At 46.6% G+C, this 19,158-nt stretch overlaps 1 protein-coding gene across 4 annotated transcripts in view; it reads right to left on the bottom strand.

Moving 5' to 3' along the window:
* Nucleotides 1-268: 268 nt before the first annotated feature.
* LPAR1 (lysophosphatidic acid receptor 1) overlaps nt 269-19,158 on the bottom strand; it is a 68,037-nt gene continuing 49,147 nt past the window's right edge. For all 4 annotated transcript variants that reach the window (XM_032205714.1, XM_032205716.1, XM_032205715.1 and 1 more), the window contains exon 4: nt 269-1,311. In XM_032205714.1, coding sequence (XP_032061605.1) covers nt 1,010-1,311 — 302 coding nt within the window. In that variant the 3' untranslated portion in view covers nt 269-1,009. The remainder of the gene's footprint in view (nt 1,312-19,158) is intronic.

The raw sequence follows: 19,158 nt of genomic DNA, 5'->3' as shown, positions 1-19,158 counted from the left end.
TATTTTTTTTTAAAGTACATATATATATATTTTTCATGTTAAAAATCCCATTTCTTTCCATAATGAACAAGAAAAGCATTCCAACAGCTAAAATAAGTTTTTTGTTGTTGTTGTTGTTGTTGTTTTTTTAAACTTACCAATATGTTTGTAGCCCTTGAAGAGCCCTAGAGATGTGTCCTACTTTAAGAACTTGACCCTGAAAAACTTGGGACCCCTCACACATTACACATTTCATACCACACTTCAAAGAAGAACATTAAATACCTTGTGACTAGAGTATTGTTTATTTCATAATCTAAATAAACACTGGAATACAGTCTATGCTTTTCTACTTTCTTGCAGACTTTACAACGAGCTTTTTTTTTTTTCTTCCCATAATTAAAACAATCTGCATACACACAGAACATGCATGCTCTCTAACACCAGTAATGAAGGTAAGAAGAGTCAGTTTCCATCATCTTCCTGTTGCCTGTATTAGAAAAAATACTTTTGTTTTTACTGTAGTTACGGCAGTGTGGCTAAGGATACGAAGACTAGAGCACAGTTTTACTCCCTGCACAGAAAATGTTCATCAAAAGCATGCTGATGGTGATAAATATTACATGTCTATTAAATGAAAGGCATACTTTTATCCCCTTTACTCCCTTTTTAAAAAGACTAAGTGGCTACATGTAAATGCAGTGAAGCAGGTATAAGCTTAATTAATCAGAGTTGATTCAGACTGGCACCAAGACGCCGCGAGGGCCGACGAAGTCTCAGCGAGGCTTCCCAGGGGTGAGCGTGGCTGCAAGGCGTCTGCTTCCCACCTTCTGCGAGCAGAAGGCAAAGGCCTGGCAGCACGGCCGGTCCCGGCACCCGCTGCTGTGCCGGGCTGCCTGGAAGAGAAGCTCTCGTAGTCCATTAGTGTTTGAGGAAAACAAAACAAAAAAACAACAAAAAAATCACCTTTACTAGTGGGTTACCTCCCCGGGGTGGCTTCATCAGCCGTGAGGCTGGCTGGCGGGGGGCTTTACACCACCGAGTGGTCATTGCTGTGGACGCCGGCCAGGATGGTGTGGTTGAGCGAGGACGCCGAGCGGTCCGAGCCTTCGGTGGGGCCATTGGCGTTGTCGCTGCGCTGGCAGCAGAGGATCTGCTTGAAGGTCGCGCTCATCTCCTTGTCCCGGTAGGAGTAGATGATGGGGTTCATGGCGGAGTTGAACTCGGCCAGGAGCAGGAAGAACTTCTCGTAGGCCAGGACGTTGCACTGTGGGCAGCAGACGTCGAGGAGCAGCAAGACTAATCCCGGGGTCCAGCAGATGATGAAAGCACCTGGTGAGGGGGAGAGGAGACAACACACAACAAAACCCACAGATATACCAGCGTGCTGGCGCTGGTCACAACACCACAAGAACCATCCAGCTGGAGGTGGTGGTGTTTAGTTTTCTAATGCAAGGGCATCTTTCCCACACTATTTCTTCACTGACCTGATGAGACGGCTGCCTTTCAGAGACCCATGAACAGTTATGGGCAGCACATCAAAAGAGCAAGCCTCCCCCCTCCACCCTCCTCACAATTTTAAATGTTCTCCACTTGGCACATATGCTTGCATTTAAAGTTGATGATGAGGAACATTTTCCCCTTCAGTTAGAGGCCTCTGACTAATCAATCTCTTGATCAGGAGAAACAATGCTGTAATTTACTTCTCGAACCAATAACAACAAAGGAAACCTTTCTGTGAGAGCTGTGACTGAAGCATCAGTAATAGAGGAAAAGTGGTGCAGGCAGCAATTCTCAAGAAAAAAGAAAGCCTGGGTCTTGTTAATCCATTTCAGCCCTATTATGTAATGGAAAGTCCTAAACACACATCCTTCTTGCACTGAAATGCCGTCCTTCAACAAATCTACTCCTTTTCTTAGGGCTCTATTCAACAGAAATTCAGAGACTCCTCGGGCTTCAATAGTGTAAATGCCAAAGAGCCTTACCCTGATTAAAATGCTTCCCCCTCCTTTCTCTGCTTTGCAGAGCCCTGATGGGGACAAAGCCCAGAACAACACTTGGAGCTCAATGCAGAAATGAAATCAAAATGCCTCACATTGTACTGGAAGTACTGAGTCAAACAGTGATGCTAACTCGCAGGGTTACAGAGGTTCTGAATCCAAGCATGACGGGGGAAGCCCTTGCACACAGATCCTGTCAGAACAGAGACGGTGCTCCTGAGATTTTCCAGGCTGACATGCTTGGTAGGGGTGGGAACCGAGGTCTTATCATCTGCCGGCAGGCTTAAGAGCAGCTACGAGGGCTTCTCAGCACTGCCCAGCCAGCACTGTTTCCAGCAGGTTCTTGTCTCATCACGGTGTTTGCTAACATGCTGCCTCCCTTTTTTTTGGCAGCAGTGAGCCCCATAGGTCCCGTAGCTGCCCTCAGTCAGACTCTGCCATGCTGCTTGCTGTCCCCAGCTTGGGCAGCAGCTGCATGCCACACAGACACCTTTCCCTTCGGATGCTGCTCACCCAGATCAGGCAGAAGAGCAGTTTCTGGATGGCTTTGCAGGGTGTGCTGTGCTCCAAGATGCTGGTTGCCAATCGGGCAAGCACACACAGGTTTTCAACGCACCAAAAAAACAACCCCAAGCCAAGTTTGCTTGCAAACAGTGGTGCCACAGTGCCCCTTGATGCCTATCACTTTGCTGGTCAAAAACACGCAGAGGGAAACAGGGAAAGAAGCTGGGAGGCGAGCTGCCAGCTGCTTGTACAAAAGCCCTGACTTCTTTTGCTGGATTGCTTTGTTAGGGGCTGGCAGCAGATTTACAGAATAGGGCTGAAATTCTCCCACAGTGAGGTGGCATCAAACACAAGTCCACTTCAGAGCCTTTGTCTGCAGCTCTTTCGGCTTCCAGCGGGCCTGGAAAAGAGCACTTGAAATCTGGGCAGAGGGTTTTGTTCTTTTGTCCCTCACTCATACCTGTTCCTGCAAGAGTAGAAAGCTGCATCTCCTCATATACAGGATGGCCCAGGCTGATTCAGAGGCTGCCTTCCTCATGGAGCAGCCCTGCTGAGCTCATTTCTGCAGAAGCTGAGAAAATCTTTCAAATTCAACCACTTGCTGCAGAAGCTGTGCGTGTTGTGCTCAGCCTCCTAGCTAGCCAGGCAGCGGTGGACTTTGTTCCAGCTTCGGCGTGTATTTTCTTCATTATGGGCTGCCTCTGGAGAATAACATCAGAGACGGGAACTCTGCAAGTCATGGGATCTCCAGTCAAGGACAAAAGACGATGACAGCATCCTCACCCAGCCTGCAGCAGAGATGTCCAACATGGGAACAATGGGGCTGACAGGAAGGCTCTCCTAGGGTTGCTCAAAGTTGCGATTGAAAGCTTCCAATTTTCCAACAACTTTTGTTGTTTTGTTTCGAATCTTTTTTGTGGAGAAACTGAACGTACCAAACAGGACGTTCTGTTGCTATCAGTTTTGGGTACTGCTGCCCACAAGAAGCAGCAGTACGGTGAGGCAGGTTGCCATTAGCCCCTGAGAAAGCCCCAGATTCACTGACAGAGGTCCACATGCAGCCCACTGCTCTGAACATTGGTCTCAAGGGGAGTTTTGGAGCCTCTCAAGGCTCCTCAGTATCTCAAGGTAGGTCCAATAAACTACATGCTGAGGCCTGACATGGTTGCACTCCAGAAAAAAGAGGGCTGTAGCCAAGCAAGCGACTAAACTCTCTGTGCTCCTCATTCTGCCCTTAAAAAATAAAAAGAATAAAAAAATAAAGAAAAAAAAATATAGGGATAATGCCTGAGGCACCTCTGAGAGAGGAGGAAGCTGTCACTCTGCATGCTGCTGCCTTGCTGCTTGTGCCAGCTGGTGACAAGGCTGTGGAGGGCAGAAGACACACGTGGCTCCAGACCCCAGAGGTAACTTGGGCTGCCCTGTCCCCCAGTGGCAGACCCTGACGACTTCCCACCTGGTTTCTTCCACGCAGTTTTCTTCCACACAAGGTCCGGGACTGACCTTTGGGCACACAGTGTGGGTTTCAGGCTTCGGAACAGACGGCTCGTTTGTTTTTGGGAAGCAAAAGCCATTGAAGCCAGCCCCATTCACTCCAGCGGGTTTTGTTTCCCTTTAGCCTCTGGGATTTTCCTAGGAAAACTTCCCACCACGCTAATGGCTCCTGTGGCTTATTAAGCTAAGTGCTTGCAAATGGTGACACAAACAATGCCTCGGGTTTTCTCTCACTTGTTATTTAACTGTCAGTGCCCTGGAAAATACTGGGAAGCATCACTCACGGTGAGGGCGTGTTTGAATTAGGTGCAGTGCAAGGAACGTGAAAGTGTCGGGCTCCTGCTAATTCAGATGTAGGTCATCTGTTAAATGTGGAATTCTTCCCCTGGAATGAAAAGAGCTTGGAGTTTATTTTTTCTACTTCTTTCTTGGAATATTTGTCAAAGTAAAGTGACACCAAGCTAAAAGTGAGGTTAAATTCTTCCCTTTTCTGAAGTCTGCTGTGCGTTGATTTCACCAACAACCTAAAAATATCACATCTAATGAAACAAGAAGATCCAAAAGCATCATGCTGTCTATATGCCAAGAAGCCCTCAGCATACTTCAAAGTCTTTATGTATTTTTCTGCTCAGGAACAGAACCAAGAGGAGCCCAAAGTGATCAACTCCCTGGTGCATCGTAGCATTTTACAAATGCCATGAAACCCACGTTACAAGGACATACAAAGCAGATCTACTGCATTCAAGGAATCACATCTGATCATCTCTGTGGGTGTGTCACTGTCCTGCCATGGCACTGGGAGGGCCCACCAGGCACAAATGAAGCTGCAGATGATAAGTCCTTGAGTAGCCTGCACAGAGAGTGTCCTGGGGAGATGCCTCCAGCCTTGGCAGCCCGTAGGGTGCTGGCCCCACGCAGAGCTGGCTTGGCTGCTGGTCTGCAGCGTGAGCAACATCCCCATGGTTCATGGCCAAGGTCAGCCCTCTGGGCCTGGGAAATGCCCATCAGGATGAGGGGTGGCAAAGCTTGGGGGAACAGGGAAAATAGCACAGGATCCTTTAACAAGATTTAATGAGACAAGAGGGGAAGCATCCCTATAGACCGGGAAGCAGAAATCTGAGTTACGACACAAATCTCATCTTCTGAAACTTGCTGTGTGATGATACATCTCACTCGGGGCTGAAACTCCAGCTCCTCGAGCACAATCTGGCTTGCTATGCTGCGGGGAAGTGGTGCTGAGGGCTTTCCAGTGACCATGGTATGACTGCATCACGTCTGCCCTGAACCCCTGTCCAGTGCAGCTGTCTGGATTGGAATAAAACCCATGGTAGCTACAAGCCTGGAAACTCCTGGGTAAGTGTGGCATCATGTCAAGATGTGATTGCGAGAGAGTAGAAACCGTTGTGGGCAATAGACACACGAAACCACGCATGATAAATCACACAAAAATGAGCAACTTGAAAAACAAAAGAGAAAACAACTCCAAGAAAAGAGCAGCAGAAAGGAAACATACCACCACATGAGGATAAACACTGACAAACCAGATAGTTATTGCTAAGTCCTCAGTCCTCTAATGAACGTCTGCAAAAACAATGCAACAAATTTCACACAGTACAGAAGGAAAAAAGGGTAAGGTAAACACCAGTCTCTGAAACACACAGAAATACATGTACTGCTTTAAGGCTGTACCTGTGAGAGACAAATCACATCTGTGCTACCACAGGCAGTTGTGCCATGGTTGAGTTTATCACTAAGAACAGACCTTTTGGGATGGTTTGTTTTGCTGCCGGTGGAGACTGTCTCACACTGATGCCTGTATTTACAAAAACTTGGTTATAGCCAAAGCAAGTATGGCTATAACCCTCCCGAGAAGCACGCTCAGCCAGAAGATTGGACATGGTTAATAGTAAATATGTTGAAGAGGGCAGGAGAAACATTCCCAGTACGTCTTAAGGAGCTTTCTTCTGTTCTTCAGTGAAGTGAAGGGCAGACCCTGCACAGACCCTAAACCAAGCATGGGTACGTGCCCCTGTCCCCCCGTGTCCCCTACCGTGGTGTCCCTGCAGTGGCCAAGGACATGACCCAGCCCAGACACAGCTGCTCTTGGAACTTCTCTTGAAGCTTGCAGGCAAAGCATTTCCTAAGCAGCACCATTTATTTATTTTTTTTTTTTCAGCCTTTTCACCTTGGACGAAGACAGACTGCATTTATTCCATGAGCATTTATTTTCCCCTCGCTCACAATGGTGAAATAAAAGGAGCACGGCTGCTCCTGCCAAGTCACACACCGCTGCTGCCCATACCCTGATCTCCCACACGCAGGGCGGAGCATCCTCTGCTGCTCGTGAATGGGGAGAAAAAATGCATTTCAAGCAGAAAGCAGCAAACCAGAGCTGGAAAGAGGGAAAGGGGGCATGAAGAAGGTTACTCTCAGGCTCTGGTGAGATGTGAGCTGCACCAATACATTCCTGTCCTGAAACATTTGTTTTCCATAACCATTTTCCTTAACCACTGTGTGTCCCTGCTGTGAGTCCTCTTCCACCCATCCATGTGCCCACCCCGACTTTGCTGTTTGCTGGCATGCTCTGAAGCCCAACCTGCAGGTTCCTCATCTGGAGGAGGGATGGAGGAGGAAAATATGGAAAGGGCTCAATTTAGGGAGCAAGAGGAGAGGTTGTCCTCTCCAAATCCCATCCTGGTGTCAGAGTATGATGGACAGCTACACCACCTCCTCCAGCAGGCCAGTGAGGACCAAGAGAGGGAAGGACACTGAGCACCACCACTGGTGACTGACAGGGAGCAGGTTCTTGCTGCAACGACGTGGGGACACAGCTTCCCCAGGAGCACAGCAGCACAGACCTGGCTGGCTGGTGGCTGGGGGAGAAATCTGGAACGTATTGCAGTTGGAAAGCGTGGAGAAAGAAAACAGAAACTGCAGCACCCAAAACGAGCTGCGGGCAAGCAGTGGCCTGCCCCTTGTGCAGCAAGGTGGTGGAGGTGTGGAGGAAACTCTGCATTACATCTGCCTTGCTGATTAAAAACAAGTGTAAAAGCACAGAGCCCTGGCTGTATTTAACAGAGCTACAGCCAGAAGGCTTCAGAAATGCCAGATATTTCCCAGCACAATGACACCTTCAGCAGGGACAGCCGCTTGCTATGCTAGCTGGGGAAAAACCTCATCAGCTGCAGCACAACTGCACTTTTTCATGCCCTCGCCATCTGTTAAGCTTTATCAATAAGCCTCCTTATCACCCCGCATATTATTGTGTGCATAGCTCGGATGGAGATTAGGACTGTGTGAAGTAGTCCACGTTTATAGCTATGTATTGTTTTCCCCAGATAGAAATATTATAGAATGAAATCTAAAATGAATGCTGGATTATTACATATGCAAGGGACCTGTGAAGACCATTTATCGTGCTGTAAACATACAGAGCGTAGGCGTCATTCTTCTAATGCTAGTCTGACATCATTGTCCCTGATTTTGCCACAACACTACTACAATATAGCTTATAGTTCTTACTGAATGAAAACACAGTTGTTGCTGTTATCTGTAGTTTTCTGCTGGAAATAGTCAGCATTGGCGCAAGGTTTGCTTTCACCCATGGAATTTTTATTCTAAAATATAAAACGTGGCTACCAAAAAAAAGGACCAGGTTAAGAAAGGTAAAATAACCCCATGCTAGATTTGGCAAAGTCTGCAAAAGTTGAGATATGAGAGTCTTGCTCCTCCATCTACAGGCTCCAAGGCTCCACCAGGCTTGGGGCTTACCATGCTTTGTGTTTCTGACTGACTGCAAAATGCTGCTTTCTATCGGACGTGATGCTTTCTATCAGGCTGTGAAACTCTGATGCAGTAGAAACTTTGGGTTTCACACCTGACATTTCTCTGATGGGTTGTGTGTGAGGGGAAGGGGCAGTATCTCCAGCAGTACAAAATGGGAAATGAGAACAAAGGAAAGCTGACAAAAATCTGCATCCATCTTCAAGAAACAGTACCTTACATATACTTCTTGGAAGACGGTCTGGGGCAAAAGAATACAGGAAGCAGGAGAAAACACCCAGCTAGGAGGTGTATGGAAGGGTCCCAATGCTATGAGTTACCAGCCTGCCCTTCACAGAACTATACTTGCCCCATTCCTGGGATCCCTGTTTTAAGTCTCCCATGAGCTGAGCAAGTCTGAATTTGCATTTAATAGACAAAATCCTGACCTCCTTATGGACAGGGAGAAAATCTCCAACAGTTTTTCCCAATTTCACATGGAAAACGGACAGGTTTGCCAGACTTTTCAATCTAGTGCATGCATGGTTGACAAAAGGACTTTAAAATAATAAGTTGTTTCTTCTAGCACTGTATACACCCCTTGATTTCCTACCTCCCTCACAGATAGATGCATGCCCACACTCCAACCTCTTCCTGAATCCAACTTCAGGATGTTAAGCTGTTGTGTTTGGTCAGACTTTGCACAAACTGATAGCTGCATTGTAGAGAAGCACAGAAATCATATCTTCCTCCAAAATGTACTTCTTCCCAGGAGGAATGCAGCATGTGTCTGCTTCAAACATCTGTCTTCATCTCTGAGCTCCTGTGCACTTGATTTGTTCAGTGCTTAAGGCATGGCTATCTTTGTCAACAATAACACCTAACATTTCACCTGTGACTGCTTGTCTCTTTTGCCCTTGTCACAGAATCACAGAACCACAGAACAGCCCAGGCTGGAAGGGACCTCAAAACACCATCATTTTGTGGGAAAAAGGAGCCTAGATGAAACTATCTGGCACCCTGTCTGGTTGTGTTTTGAGAGCCTGCAGTGCTGGGGACTTGACCATGTCGCTGTGAAGGTTGTTCCACCAAAGGTGTTTGGATATCCCCTTGTTTCAAATGTATGTTTGTCACTGTTTTAAAGGACATCCTCCAAAGACAGCATGTGTGAGCTGCTTTCAGAAACAAAAAGGAAACACGTGAACCTAAGGCAGCTTATCCACATCCATTTGAATCCCTCAGCTCAAAAGGTTGTTAAGGGAAAATGGATTTCGTCACTGATCTAATGACTGCAGGAGAGAGACAGTGTTTTTTTATTTTTTTTTTCTCTCCACAAAAGTAAGCCATTTATCTATAAAAAAAGCATTTTAGACAAAAACAGGAAGTCATTAAGTGCCAATGGTCAGGATTCCAACTGATTTCTAAATTCATAAAGATATGTGAAGCTAATCTCTGAATAAAGGCCCGGCTGTTGCCAAAGCAATTTGAGCATTTATCTCTGTGTAAAGACAAACAGTAGTCCCCATGGAGTTCCTCTGTTGCCAAAAACCTGACATACAGAGGAAACCTCAGTGTCTTTTTCAGCTTTCAGCCATTCTACATGAGCCTTTACGCTTTGCTGTGGACAGAAATGCTCGTGCAGTCCCAAACCAGCGGTGGTAGCTTGGCTGGAACAAGAGCACCAAAGTCCTGCAGATCAGAGGCTCCTGGGGCTCATGGTGCTGGTGTCCCTGGGTCACGGTGAAAATCACCTTTCAGTCCACAGCTGGCATCCCACTTGCACGACCTAGCTGAAATTCAGCCTCCCCTTGACTGGCAGTGGTTGCTCACGGTCATGACTTGAGACACCAGCTGGGGGACAGACGCATCCCAGAGGCAAGAGGAATTGGTGAGGCCCTCAGCCCCTGGTGTGGGGCAGCTGCGGGTGACAAGCAGTGACCCTGTGGTGACTCTGAGCCTGAAGACACGCAAAACGCCCTTCACGTGCACCTGTGTCTCCATGGACGATGCCAAGAACCCCATCCCTTCTGTCAGCATCAGCTGTGCGGGGGCCCTGCAGGTCAGCAGAGAGTGGGCAACCCCAAAGTCCTTGTGGTGGCCACGCCACCCACACGTGAAGGCTCATGGCCAGAGGTCACCTCAGGCAGGAGCAGGACAGCTGGCACCCCGCAGGCAGCTCACAAGCCGGGCTCTGTTCTGCCTGTACCTCCAAGGTATATTTAGCATGCCCAGGACCTGGGCGTTTCTTCACCCCTGTAACTACCTGCAGGTTTTAAGCACAGAAAAATCTTTCACGGTGGTGTTGAAAAAAAAATGTTTTCCCTCCTTTTCTTTTGGGAATCCTTAAACCCCCTGTGTACTCTGGCACTTCCCCAGGGGCGGTCACAATGCCACACTTAAGCTATACACTTTGTTTAGCAGATTTCAAGCGACATTGGTGCATGAGATTGTTTAATTGTATTTTCCTTTGCTGTCAGGGACATTAAGCGTTGCCGGTATTATCTTTGGATGAGCTCCAGTTGCAACACAAGTTTCCAAACGAAGCATGGGTGGATGCAACTTCATGTGTAAAGGCCTGCTTTGATTCTTACGTAAGACGAAACTAGTAATATTAGAAGGAACATATTAGCCTCTATCTGCTTCCTTAATAGGAATAAAAACAGCTTCTCCCATGCTTGTACCAGACTGTGAACAGGACAAAGTGCTACAAAAGGGTAGAGACACTTGAAATGGCAGCACTGTACACTCAACTGCAAGAAATCTGTGTGTGCTTTTACTTGATAGAGCCCTAGTGGAATTTATGCAACGACAGTTAGCTGGTAAGGTGTGGTGGACATCCCTTGAGGCAATTGCATTAAGCCCAGTTACACAAAACACAGATTTTAGAGACTCCAGAATATGTCTTCCTGGACGATCCGATGGTCTTTTGGATTTGTTGGGATAGCCTCCTTCCCAAGCAGACCTCCTCATCCTCATCTGAACGTTAACAAAATAAAATACTGCCTGAACGTGGCAGCAGCCTGGGGTAGCCCATGCACATAAGTCCCCCATACATGCCGCAGCTGAAGCAGCTCTCACTTGGAGAAGGAGGGTGTCCAGGCCCAGAGGACATTGCTCCTGCAATCACCCGACCACCGAAACATCTACAAAGAGCAGTGATAGAGCAGAGGCAGGATAAAGCCTTAGGACAGCAGACAGGCATGGCACAGCACTTCACAAGAGAACCACCGAGAGATTAACCACCTTGATTTTGTTTGTGGTAAGTATATACTGAGAGCTTATCAGAGGAGTAAGTTCCAGGTTTCAGCACTTAATTCTACATGTACTCATTTAAACCTGTCTAGATGAGGCTGATAGGCAGAAAACACAGCTTCTAGCTTGTCTTTCTACTCCGCAGATGAGACATGATTTAAAGGGAAGCAGCTACCTCTTGGCTCTCACAGATGCCTCTGGTTTGCCTTGGAACACCTGATGTGCACTATCTGGATAAGATCACCTCATACTCTAACTTAAGTCTTAGATGTCAGGGAGAATCAAAGACAAGTGCTTTATCAACTTCAATGAAGCCAGTCTGTGGATTCATTAAAATATTATCATGTGGAAAGCAGCATTGCAAAAGTGTACAGTAGGCACTTTTTTCCCCCTGTCAGGAGGGTGTTTGCCATCCTGCAGCATATAATTTCACTGTGCTAAAAACAGTATTTCCCATACTTAAAATGGGAGATACAGCGAACAAGACTACAAGTGTTTCACTGGTGTTGGTGAATATCTGAATTCCAGTGGCAGCTTCTCCGTAATTTCCCTTGTGCATGCCATCACTGAATCGATATTGATTAAAACTTCTCAGGCAAACACAGAAGACCACATTGATAAAATTTAGCCTTTACTCACAGCTTTGCGAATCACATTGCCAAACAAGGCTTTATATCACTAAATAAATAAATAAATAAATAAATAAATAAAAATGTACATCTTCAGCTGGTCCTTTCTCTCGGCTGTTTAAAGTGCTGGAATACAGTTATTGGGGAAAGGATGCTCTGCACAGTTCTGCATTATGTCCTCAGTGCAGTGTGAGCAGGTACAAATCAAAGCAAGGGAGAAATTCAGAATGCAGGAGACACCCCTCATCCCTATGAAGAAGGGAATCCCAGTTTCATCCCCCCTAAAGTTAGCTGTGAAAACTGCTTCTGGGTTAGGCCAGTGATGAGTCTTATATGTGAGTTTCCCCACATTCACACATGTACCACTGGCAAGAGTTTGATTTGGCAGAGCAGATCAATTCTTGTGTCCCAGCTGCTTTTCAGGAGCAGCGCTTTACCTCTGGCAGTGTGCTCTCCAGGTCTAAGTTTAACCCGCTGTTAGCAAAGCATGGGACCTAGAAGTGCCCAAGAATAGTGCTTGCCTTTCAGCTACTGCGTTACCACCACATCCTGCGTCACTGTGGCTTAAAGATTTCTATATAAATAGCTTCTGAAACCACAAAAAAAGAGCACTATCATACCACATCGAAGGTTGCTCAATCTGCGTGTTTCTGAGGATGCGACTCCTTCAACCTCTGGCACACTGCTTGTGCCAGTGTCCTCATAATGGGCTGCAGATTTGGGCTATGACAGAAGAAGTAACAACAACGAAAAAAAATAGTGCAAGGTCTTCTCTTTCAGTTTGTTCTGGATGCTGATGCTGCAGGGCATGGGGGAGCCGTTTCTGCTTCCCCCAGACCCTTGGCTTCCCTAATGACACTGCCAGAGATGACGGTAATTATTTTCCATGGCCAGCTGTCTTCAGACCAGGGTGGGTTCTGGTTTCTCCCAGCTGCACAGAGCTCCTTGTGGCTCCCCAGGAGCACTCAGAGAAGTGTGCTGCTCTGGTGGGGCAGAGTTTGGGAACGGGTCCTTCCTAGCACCCTCCCCAGTCAGGGACCTCGGTCCACAGAGAGCAAGACATAGGTGAGGGTAAGTGTAAAACCTTTGCTGGCTGAAAACAAAACCATCCAGATGTTTTGGAAACACAAAAGGCATTTTAAACAACTCTCTGAGATGCGGACTAGAGCTGATCTGGTAATACTTCAGATAGCTACTATATATAGTAGGATGGTACTTTACGTTTTAAAATAACCAGTAACACCAGTTTGATCAGATATATCAGACCAGCTGTGTGCCAGGCAGCCCACACCATGGGGTGCCAGAGGCAAAAGACACCCGTGAAAGCTTTTCCTACACACTTGGAAAGGCAGAGACTAAATGCTGAGGATGACAAAAGAGTGGCATCCGAAAAGCAAGCCTGATTTGTTCTGCATGCTTGGGATGGCACTTGGATCCTTCTGATCCCCTCCTACCAACTCTGAATGCTGTGCCCACTGGCCACATCTGCATGACATGCTGCAGGAAGAGGTTCTAGATACAGGATCTGGACATCATTTCAGGGAAAGGGGGCAGTGTACAAGCTGGGAGACACCCAGCAAAGACATCATATCTCTGGCTTCCAGAAGCAGTTGTAAAAAAAAAAAAAGAAAAAGGTCACAAAAGGTACAGCTTCATTGAAAGCAGCTCCCTAAAAGAAAAACAAAAGGTTCCTCCAGGCTCTCTGGTGCTTTTCACACAAAAAGTTTCTGCAAGGTTATCAGTCTTCAAAAGAAGGTCTTGGTATGCATCCTTCCACTTGAAACAACACAGTGTTGTAATCATGGATGCAGGTTGCGAAACGGAAGCCCTAGCTAGTGTACATCTGCTGTTATTCCCTGCTGAAGGAGCAAGTGAAGGACCAGGACTGCTACCAAACCATAAATGCAATGTCCAGCTGGATTACCTTCAGCTGCTGCAGCTGCTTGCAGCTCAGCCACCAGGCTGACGAGGCATCACAGTTATGGAGCTGCAGAAAAGGTGGAACAGAGCCACTGGGATTTAAAAAGACACCTCTTCAGGTTCCTGCTGCCAGCTTCTGCATTGCTCCAGGCTGAAAGCCTGCAGCGCCAAGCAGACAGGGTGTGCTCACAGGCACTGCAGAGACAGCACATGTCCGGGAGGTCGAATATGGGGACACAGGAACTTTTGTTTCAATAACTACAACAGCAACACTGAGCGTTCCTCCTACAGCACAGACCCAAAACAGTGCCTGCAGGATCATTCAGATGTTATAATTTGGCAGTGCTCACAGTTAAGTCTGATTATTTTGGGGTGGACATATTGATGTATGAGTTTGGAAGTTTTCTGCAGTTGTTTTTGAGCAGATATCTGTGGGCTTGCACCTAAAGCAAAGGAAAAACAACAAGAGATAAATGGAGACCTTCAAGGCAAAAGGCACTCTACTCAAGATTTAAAAAAAAAAAAAAAAAAAAAGCAATTAGTACAATGTAAGCAAACTGCTTGCAAAATCCATCTACTCAGCAAAGTAATTGCTTCCAAGAAGTACTCCATGTGTTCTATTTGAAATACACAGCTTTTTTTCTTTAAACTTGAGATAAGAACAAAAACCCAAACATGCTAAAGGAAGTCAATCAGAGCTGACCTCATTTTCTTTTTAAATGTATTACAATGAAAGAAATATTGCGGTAACATTGGCAAAAATACCCGTGCAGGGGAGGCGTAAGCGGGGGAGCCCTGATGCACCCTCAGATCAGCCTTTGGTGGATGTCAGTGAAAACTCCTGGTGATCCTAGCTGGCTTCTCATGATTTCTCTGCTCAGCTCAGCTCAGAGCTGCAGGCACAGCAAAACCAGACAAGCAAAATCAGGGATGAATGCAGAAGGAAGAGAAGCCATGTCAGCTCTGCAGGAAGAGCCCATGCCCCCAGCTGCTTCTCCTCAGAAGGCAGGCTTTGTAGCCTGGGGATGGACCACAGCTGTGCCTCACATAATAAGTCCCAAACCAAGCAGCACAACAGGCTGCAGATCTGCTGGGCTCTTGCTAGTTGTTGTGCAAGCTACGCGCAGGGAAGAGCGAGGCACACCATCTTCTGTCTCAGGTACCTTCTTGAAGAGGCAGGCAGCGAGGGATGCGGCTGCCTGCTCCAAAATCACTCAGCTTTCCGTTTCCTTGGTCAGCTGGTGGCACCACAAGTGTATTGACTGATGCTAAAGTGCTCTGTCTCTGCTGCCCTGTTGTTTGAACCCTGACACGTAACTGTGTCTATTGCTGCTCAATGACAACAGGGGGCTGCAAGCAGGGCAATGACCGGGCAGGTGTTCGTGACCAACTGACGGCAAGTTTAACAATCCCATGGTATTTCAAACTCTTTCCCGAAAACACCCACTGGTGTTGTTTATCCCTGACTGCACTCCTTCCTCAAGTGACACTTACCAGACAAGATGCAGGGAATGTCACCAGCTTATGCCTGAGTGCTCTGCAAAGACCCTGGTGCTGGACTTGGTGCTTCAGCACATGGGTGCTGGCAGTGGTGCAGCTGCCCTCCTCCTACACTGACCACTGTTTGCAAGAACAGGGCCGTACCTACCTGAGGAAGGATGCGGGAGAGAATGGAGAGGTGCAAGAGCACCGCTGGGACTTCTGTACACCCTACCAAAAATAAGAGGGCTTGGCCTCAGCAAGTCACAAACAGCATTGTTCAGACAGTGCTGGTCTTTGGTGTCCTCCCAGTTGGTCAGGGAAGTTCCCTCGAGACTGCTGCTGTTGGACACTGGTGTTTATGCTCTATACATTACTGCAATTGCCTATTCATCACATTCATAAAAGAGAAAAATAAAGAAAAAAAAAAAAAAAGGTCTCTGATCCACAGCCTGGATGGTCCTCATCTCCTCCTTACTCTGCACCACCAAATAATGCCTGTGTTCATCAGTGTCAATTTGGGAAGGACTTTGAGGTTGATAGGAGAAAGTTTAGTTCAGTGGTAGCCATCAAAACCGCTGCTAGCAGCAGGTCTATGCTACAGGGTAGCTGCAATCCAGGCATTCTGAGTGGGAAATGCAGTAATTTGCAGTAGATGGAGCAGGGCACGGTAGGAAGTAACACATCAAGCAGCAAGGGAATGAGATTGTCCACAAAATGCAGTACGCTACACCCTGTCAGGAGGCTTGAAAGCAGGTAAGGGAACGGCAGAATGCACTGCAACAGATGCATGCAAATATTTAAAGCTGAAGATTTTTCTCAGAAAAGTTCTATGGAAAAACGTGCAAACCATGGAAAGAGCCAACTCCAGAAGTTATTTACAACAGAAGGGGGCCACAGGCAACCTGGTGCCTCTCCGTCCTTTTCCCCAGCCATGCTCTCTGAATTTTGTGATACTTTGGCAGGCTGTCCCATTAAGCCAGCACTGCTAGAACATGAGCCGTCTCCTTCCTGTGCTGAATAATCACCAGACATTTGCTGACAAAACCATTCCTTGCCACAATGCTTAGGTAACTTATTTATTTATTTATTTATTTACTCATTTATTTTTGGGGGGTGTAGGAGTATTCATAATTAAAGTGATCTGCAACTTGCTAAGTAGGGAGCAGGGAAGGAGTGCAAATTGAGGAATGGCCCTTATGTCTCTCTGTGGCTTATTTAGCACAGCACAGCTTTTCAAAAGCGTGTTGTTAACAGAGTGCTGGAAACATATCTAAGCCACTGCCACAACTCTGTTTGTGCTGGCTGGCTTCAAGGACGTCTAAATGTTTTCCTGTTGTGTTTTGTTTTGTGGGGTGGTGAAAGCAAAAGCACCTGAGTGGAGGGAAGTGCCGTGGCTGTCTGGGAGATGTTAATGGGAGATGGACCAGGAGAAGGAGCCAAGGCTCCTCTGCTTTTGGTCTTCTTGGTGAGAAGGGCCAGGCAGGGCCCAGCAGGCCGCCAGAGGGGTCATGCACACCCTCCATGAGGCCTGCTGGCACCGAAAACACCTCACCCATGGCTGTTCTCAAGCAGCAGGACAACTGGGGAGGCAGCTGCTTCCAGTACGTGATGAAGGCATGCTGATCAGCTGCTGAGAGCTCGTGAGCTCCAGGCAAGGCCTGGGGCGAGAGCTGAGGGCATGGCGCTGAGGGCGAACGCGCAGCAGCAGCCACAGCAACGGGGGCGTCCTCACAGTCCTTGTACACGCGCCTCGGTCTCAAAGGATGGAAATAATCCATCAATGGAAATAATCCAGTACAAGTCCCCTCCATCTACACTGCAGGACGATTCATCCGTGAAGCGAGTTAGCAAATGATTAACCGCTTTCGGATGTTTCTGTTACTGATATCTCTCATGCTGCTTCAGGAAGTTTCTGAACCTATCTCTAGCCTAGAAGCTCTTCTCTAACAGCTCTTTAAAATGCTGGCAATGTGCCTGACTTTTCCAACCACTTTTTTTTTTTTTTTTTTTTTTCCCCCCTAGGGCATTGGAGATAGAGGTGTTTAAACAGTGAAAATATACTTCCAAGTATGCAGGCTTTTTTTCTTCCTCTTTTTTTTTTTCCTTCTTTTTTTTTCTTTTTTTTTCTTCCTTTTGTTAAAAAAGTGGTCTGTCCATGTCACAGAAGTGGAGGAGATAGTTTCAAGATGTGGTGACATACATCTCTTATTACCACAGATTTACAAAGCACATGCAGAGGTCCACTATACCACTATTGCAAAATGCTGCCTGCAAAATCATACATTCAGCCTTGTAAGCAATACTAGTGCTTTTTCTACACATAGCACTAACTGCTTGCTTAACAACAAAAAACCTCTCTAAAGAAGTATCAGAAGCCTTCTGCTTGTGCATATATATATATTGATTTCAGCTTTCTTACATGCAAGTTAAAAGATACTCAATAAAATTGTTACGTACAGCATACATTTCTCTTTCCTGTTTGTAAACAACACCAGCAGAAAGAGGCAGTGAACTTAAACTTCAGATGAAAAGCCGGATGTCAGAGCTTCTCTAATAAAACTTTTGGCACATATAACATTTTATTTAGTTCTTTTTTATTTTTTTTAATTTTTTTTTAGGGAGACTTCCACTCAGCAATGAAATACGCAATGGAGACATCCCTTAGCTGACCCGTTGCAGGATCTGCTCTGTTGTATGAGTCACAGGTAACTTCATGGTCAGGTTTTATTATCTGGTTCATGTCCCTGCTTAGATTTCTGCAGTGTTCAAGGCGAAGTCCTGGCATTGGCAGAGCCAGATGCTGAACTCCTGCTTCATCCCACGCTGGGGGCAGATCTCTTGTGGAGTTTTGGATGGAGATGGGCACATCTGCAGCTTGAGGCACTGTCACAAACGCCGTGTCCTGGACCACCAGCTAGCTTGTGCCTGGACATCCCTCCCAAAGGAAAATTCCCAAACAGGCAGAACTGCTTTCTGCATCGACCCGCCCCAGCCCTACCTGTGTCCCTGGGGAGAGCATGACAGCCCTGGCCTCTGTTCAGGTGGATCCAGAGGGGATTACCAGAGGCCAGGAATCTGAAAATGCTGCACATCCCAGCGCCAGCTGCAGAGTCACCAGTCTGTGGCCCTGTGTCTGCCCACAAGCTGCTGCATCAGGGATGCCACCTGCACTGTTTCTGAGCACCAACCATTATCAGTATTCTGGAGGAGGGGGCATTTTCAGTCGAATTTTTTTTTTTCTTCTTAAAATCTGAGCACCATAGAAGAGGTAATCCAAAGCTCCTTAGACTTGTGAACATGTTTACCAGAGAGAAAACTGCAGGTGCCAACTAGCTGTGATGGCCCACAAACCAGTGGTCCCCAGGCAAATGTATCTGAATACAGATGTTCTGAGCAAATGACCACCTACCCAACATGGCAAGCAAGATTAAAAAAAAAAAAAAAAAAAAAAAAGTACCATTTTCAAAAGTAATGTGAGGTTTTTAAATATATATATATATATAAACAACTCTGAAAGTGTCTTGGGCATTCAGAACTTTTTCTGAAAGTAAACAACTTGCAGGTGGACTGCAGTGCATGAAACATGTAATTTCACCAAAAAAATAAAAACAAACCCAAAGCATTTCAAAATTCAAAACAAACAAGCAAACCAGAAAAAGCACACTGAATAAACAGTTCTGTGTTAATAAAATGCCATTTTCTTGTGAAATTAAAATCCATATCCATAACAGAAATGTAAGAGGTTGTATTCTCAAAGCACATTCCTGACAACAGTTTGATTAGATTCACTCATTGTTCAAATAAATCTGTTTTTAATGCCTGCTGGTGGCAGGAAGGGGGCTTGCCACTGGGATGGGAGCTCCTGCAGAGACCTGGGGAGGACAAAGCCAGCATGCCCTCAGCACCAGGTCTGTGGCCCTGGGGGTGCAAGCTTCTTCAGCAGAGGTTGCAGGAGGACCCCAGTGTGGCTGAGAACCCCCTCACCTTCACATCTCAGATGCCTACGTCCTGGCACCAGAACAGAGGCAGAGAGAGCCAAAAGCCAGCTCTCTGCACTCCTCCTCCATTCACCTTGTTGTGCAACAAGCACCTACATTGATGATGAAAAAACTGTCACCTCTTCAAGAAAAAATGAA

This window comes from Aythya fuligula, chromosome Z (genome assembly GCF_009819795.1).
Source record: "Aythya fuligula isolate bAytFul2 chromosome Z, bAytFul2.pri, whole genome shotgun sequence".
NCBI classification, from domain to species: Eukaryota; Metazoa; Chordata; class Aves; order Anseriformes; family Anatidae; genus Aythya; species Aythya fuligula.
Note: the sequence above shows the minus strand (reverse complement) of the source record. Positions and strands in the feature narration are given on the sequence as shown.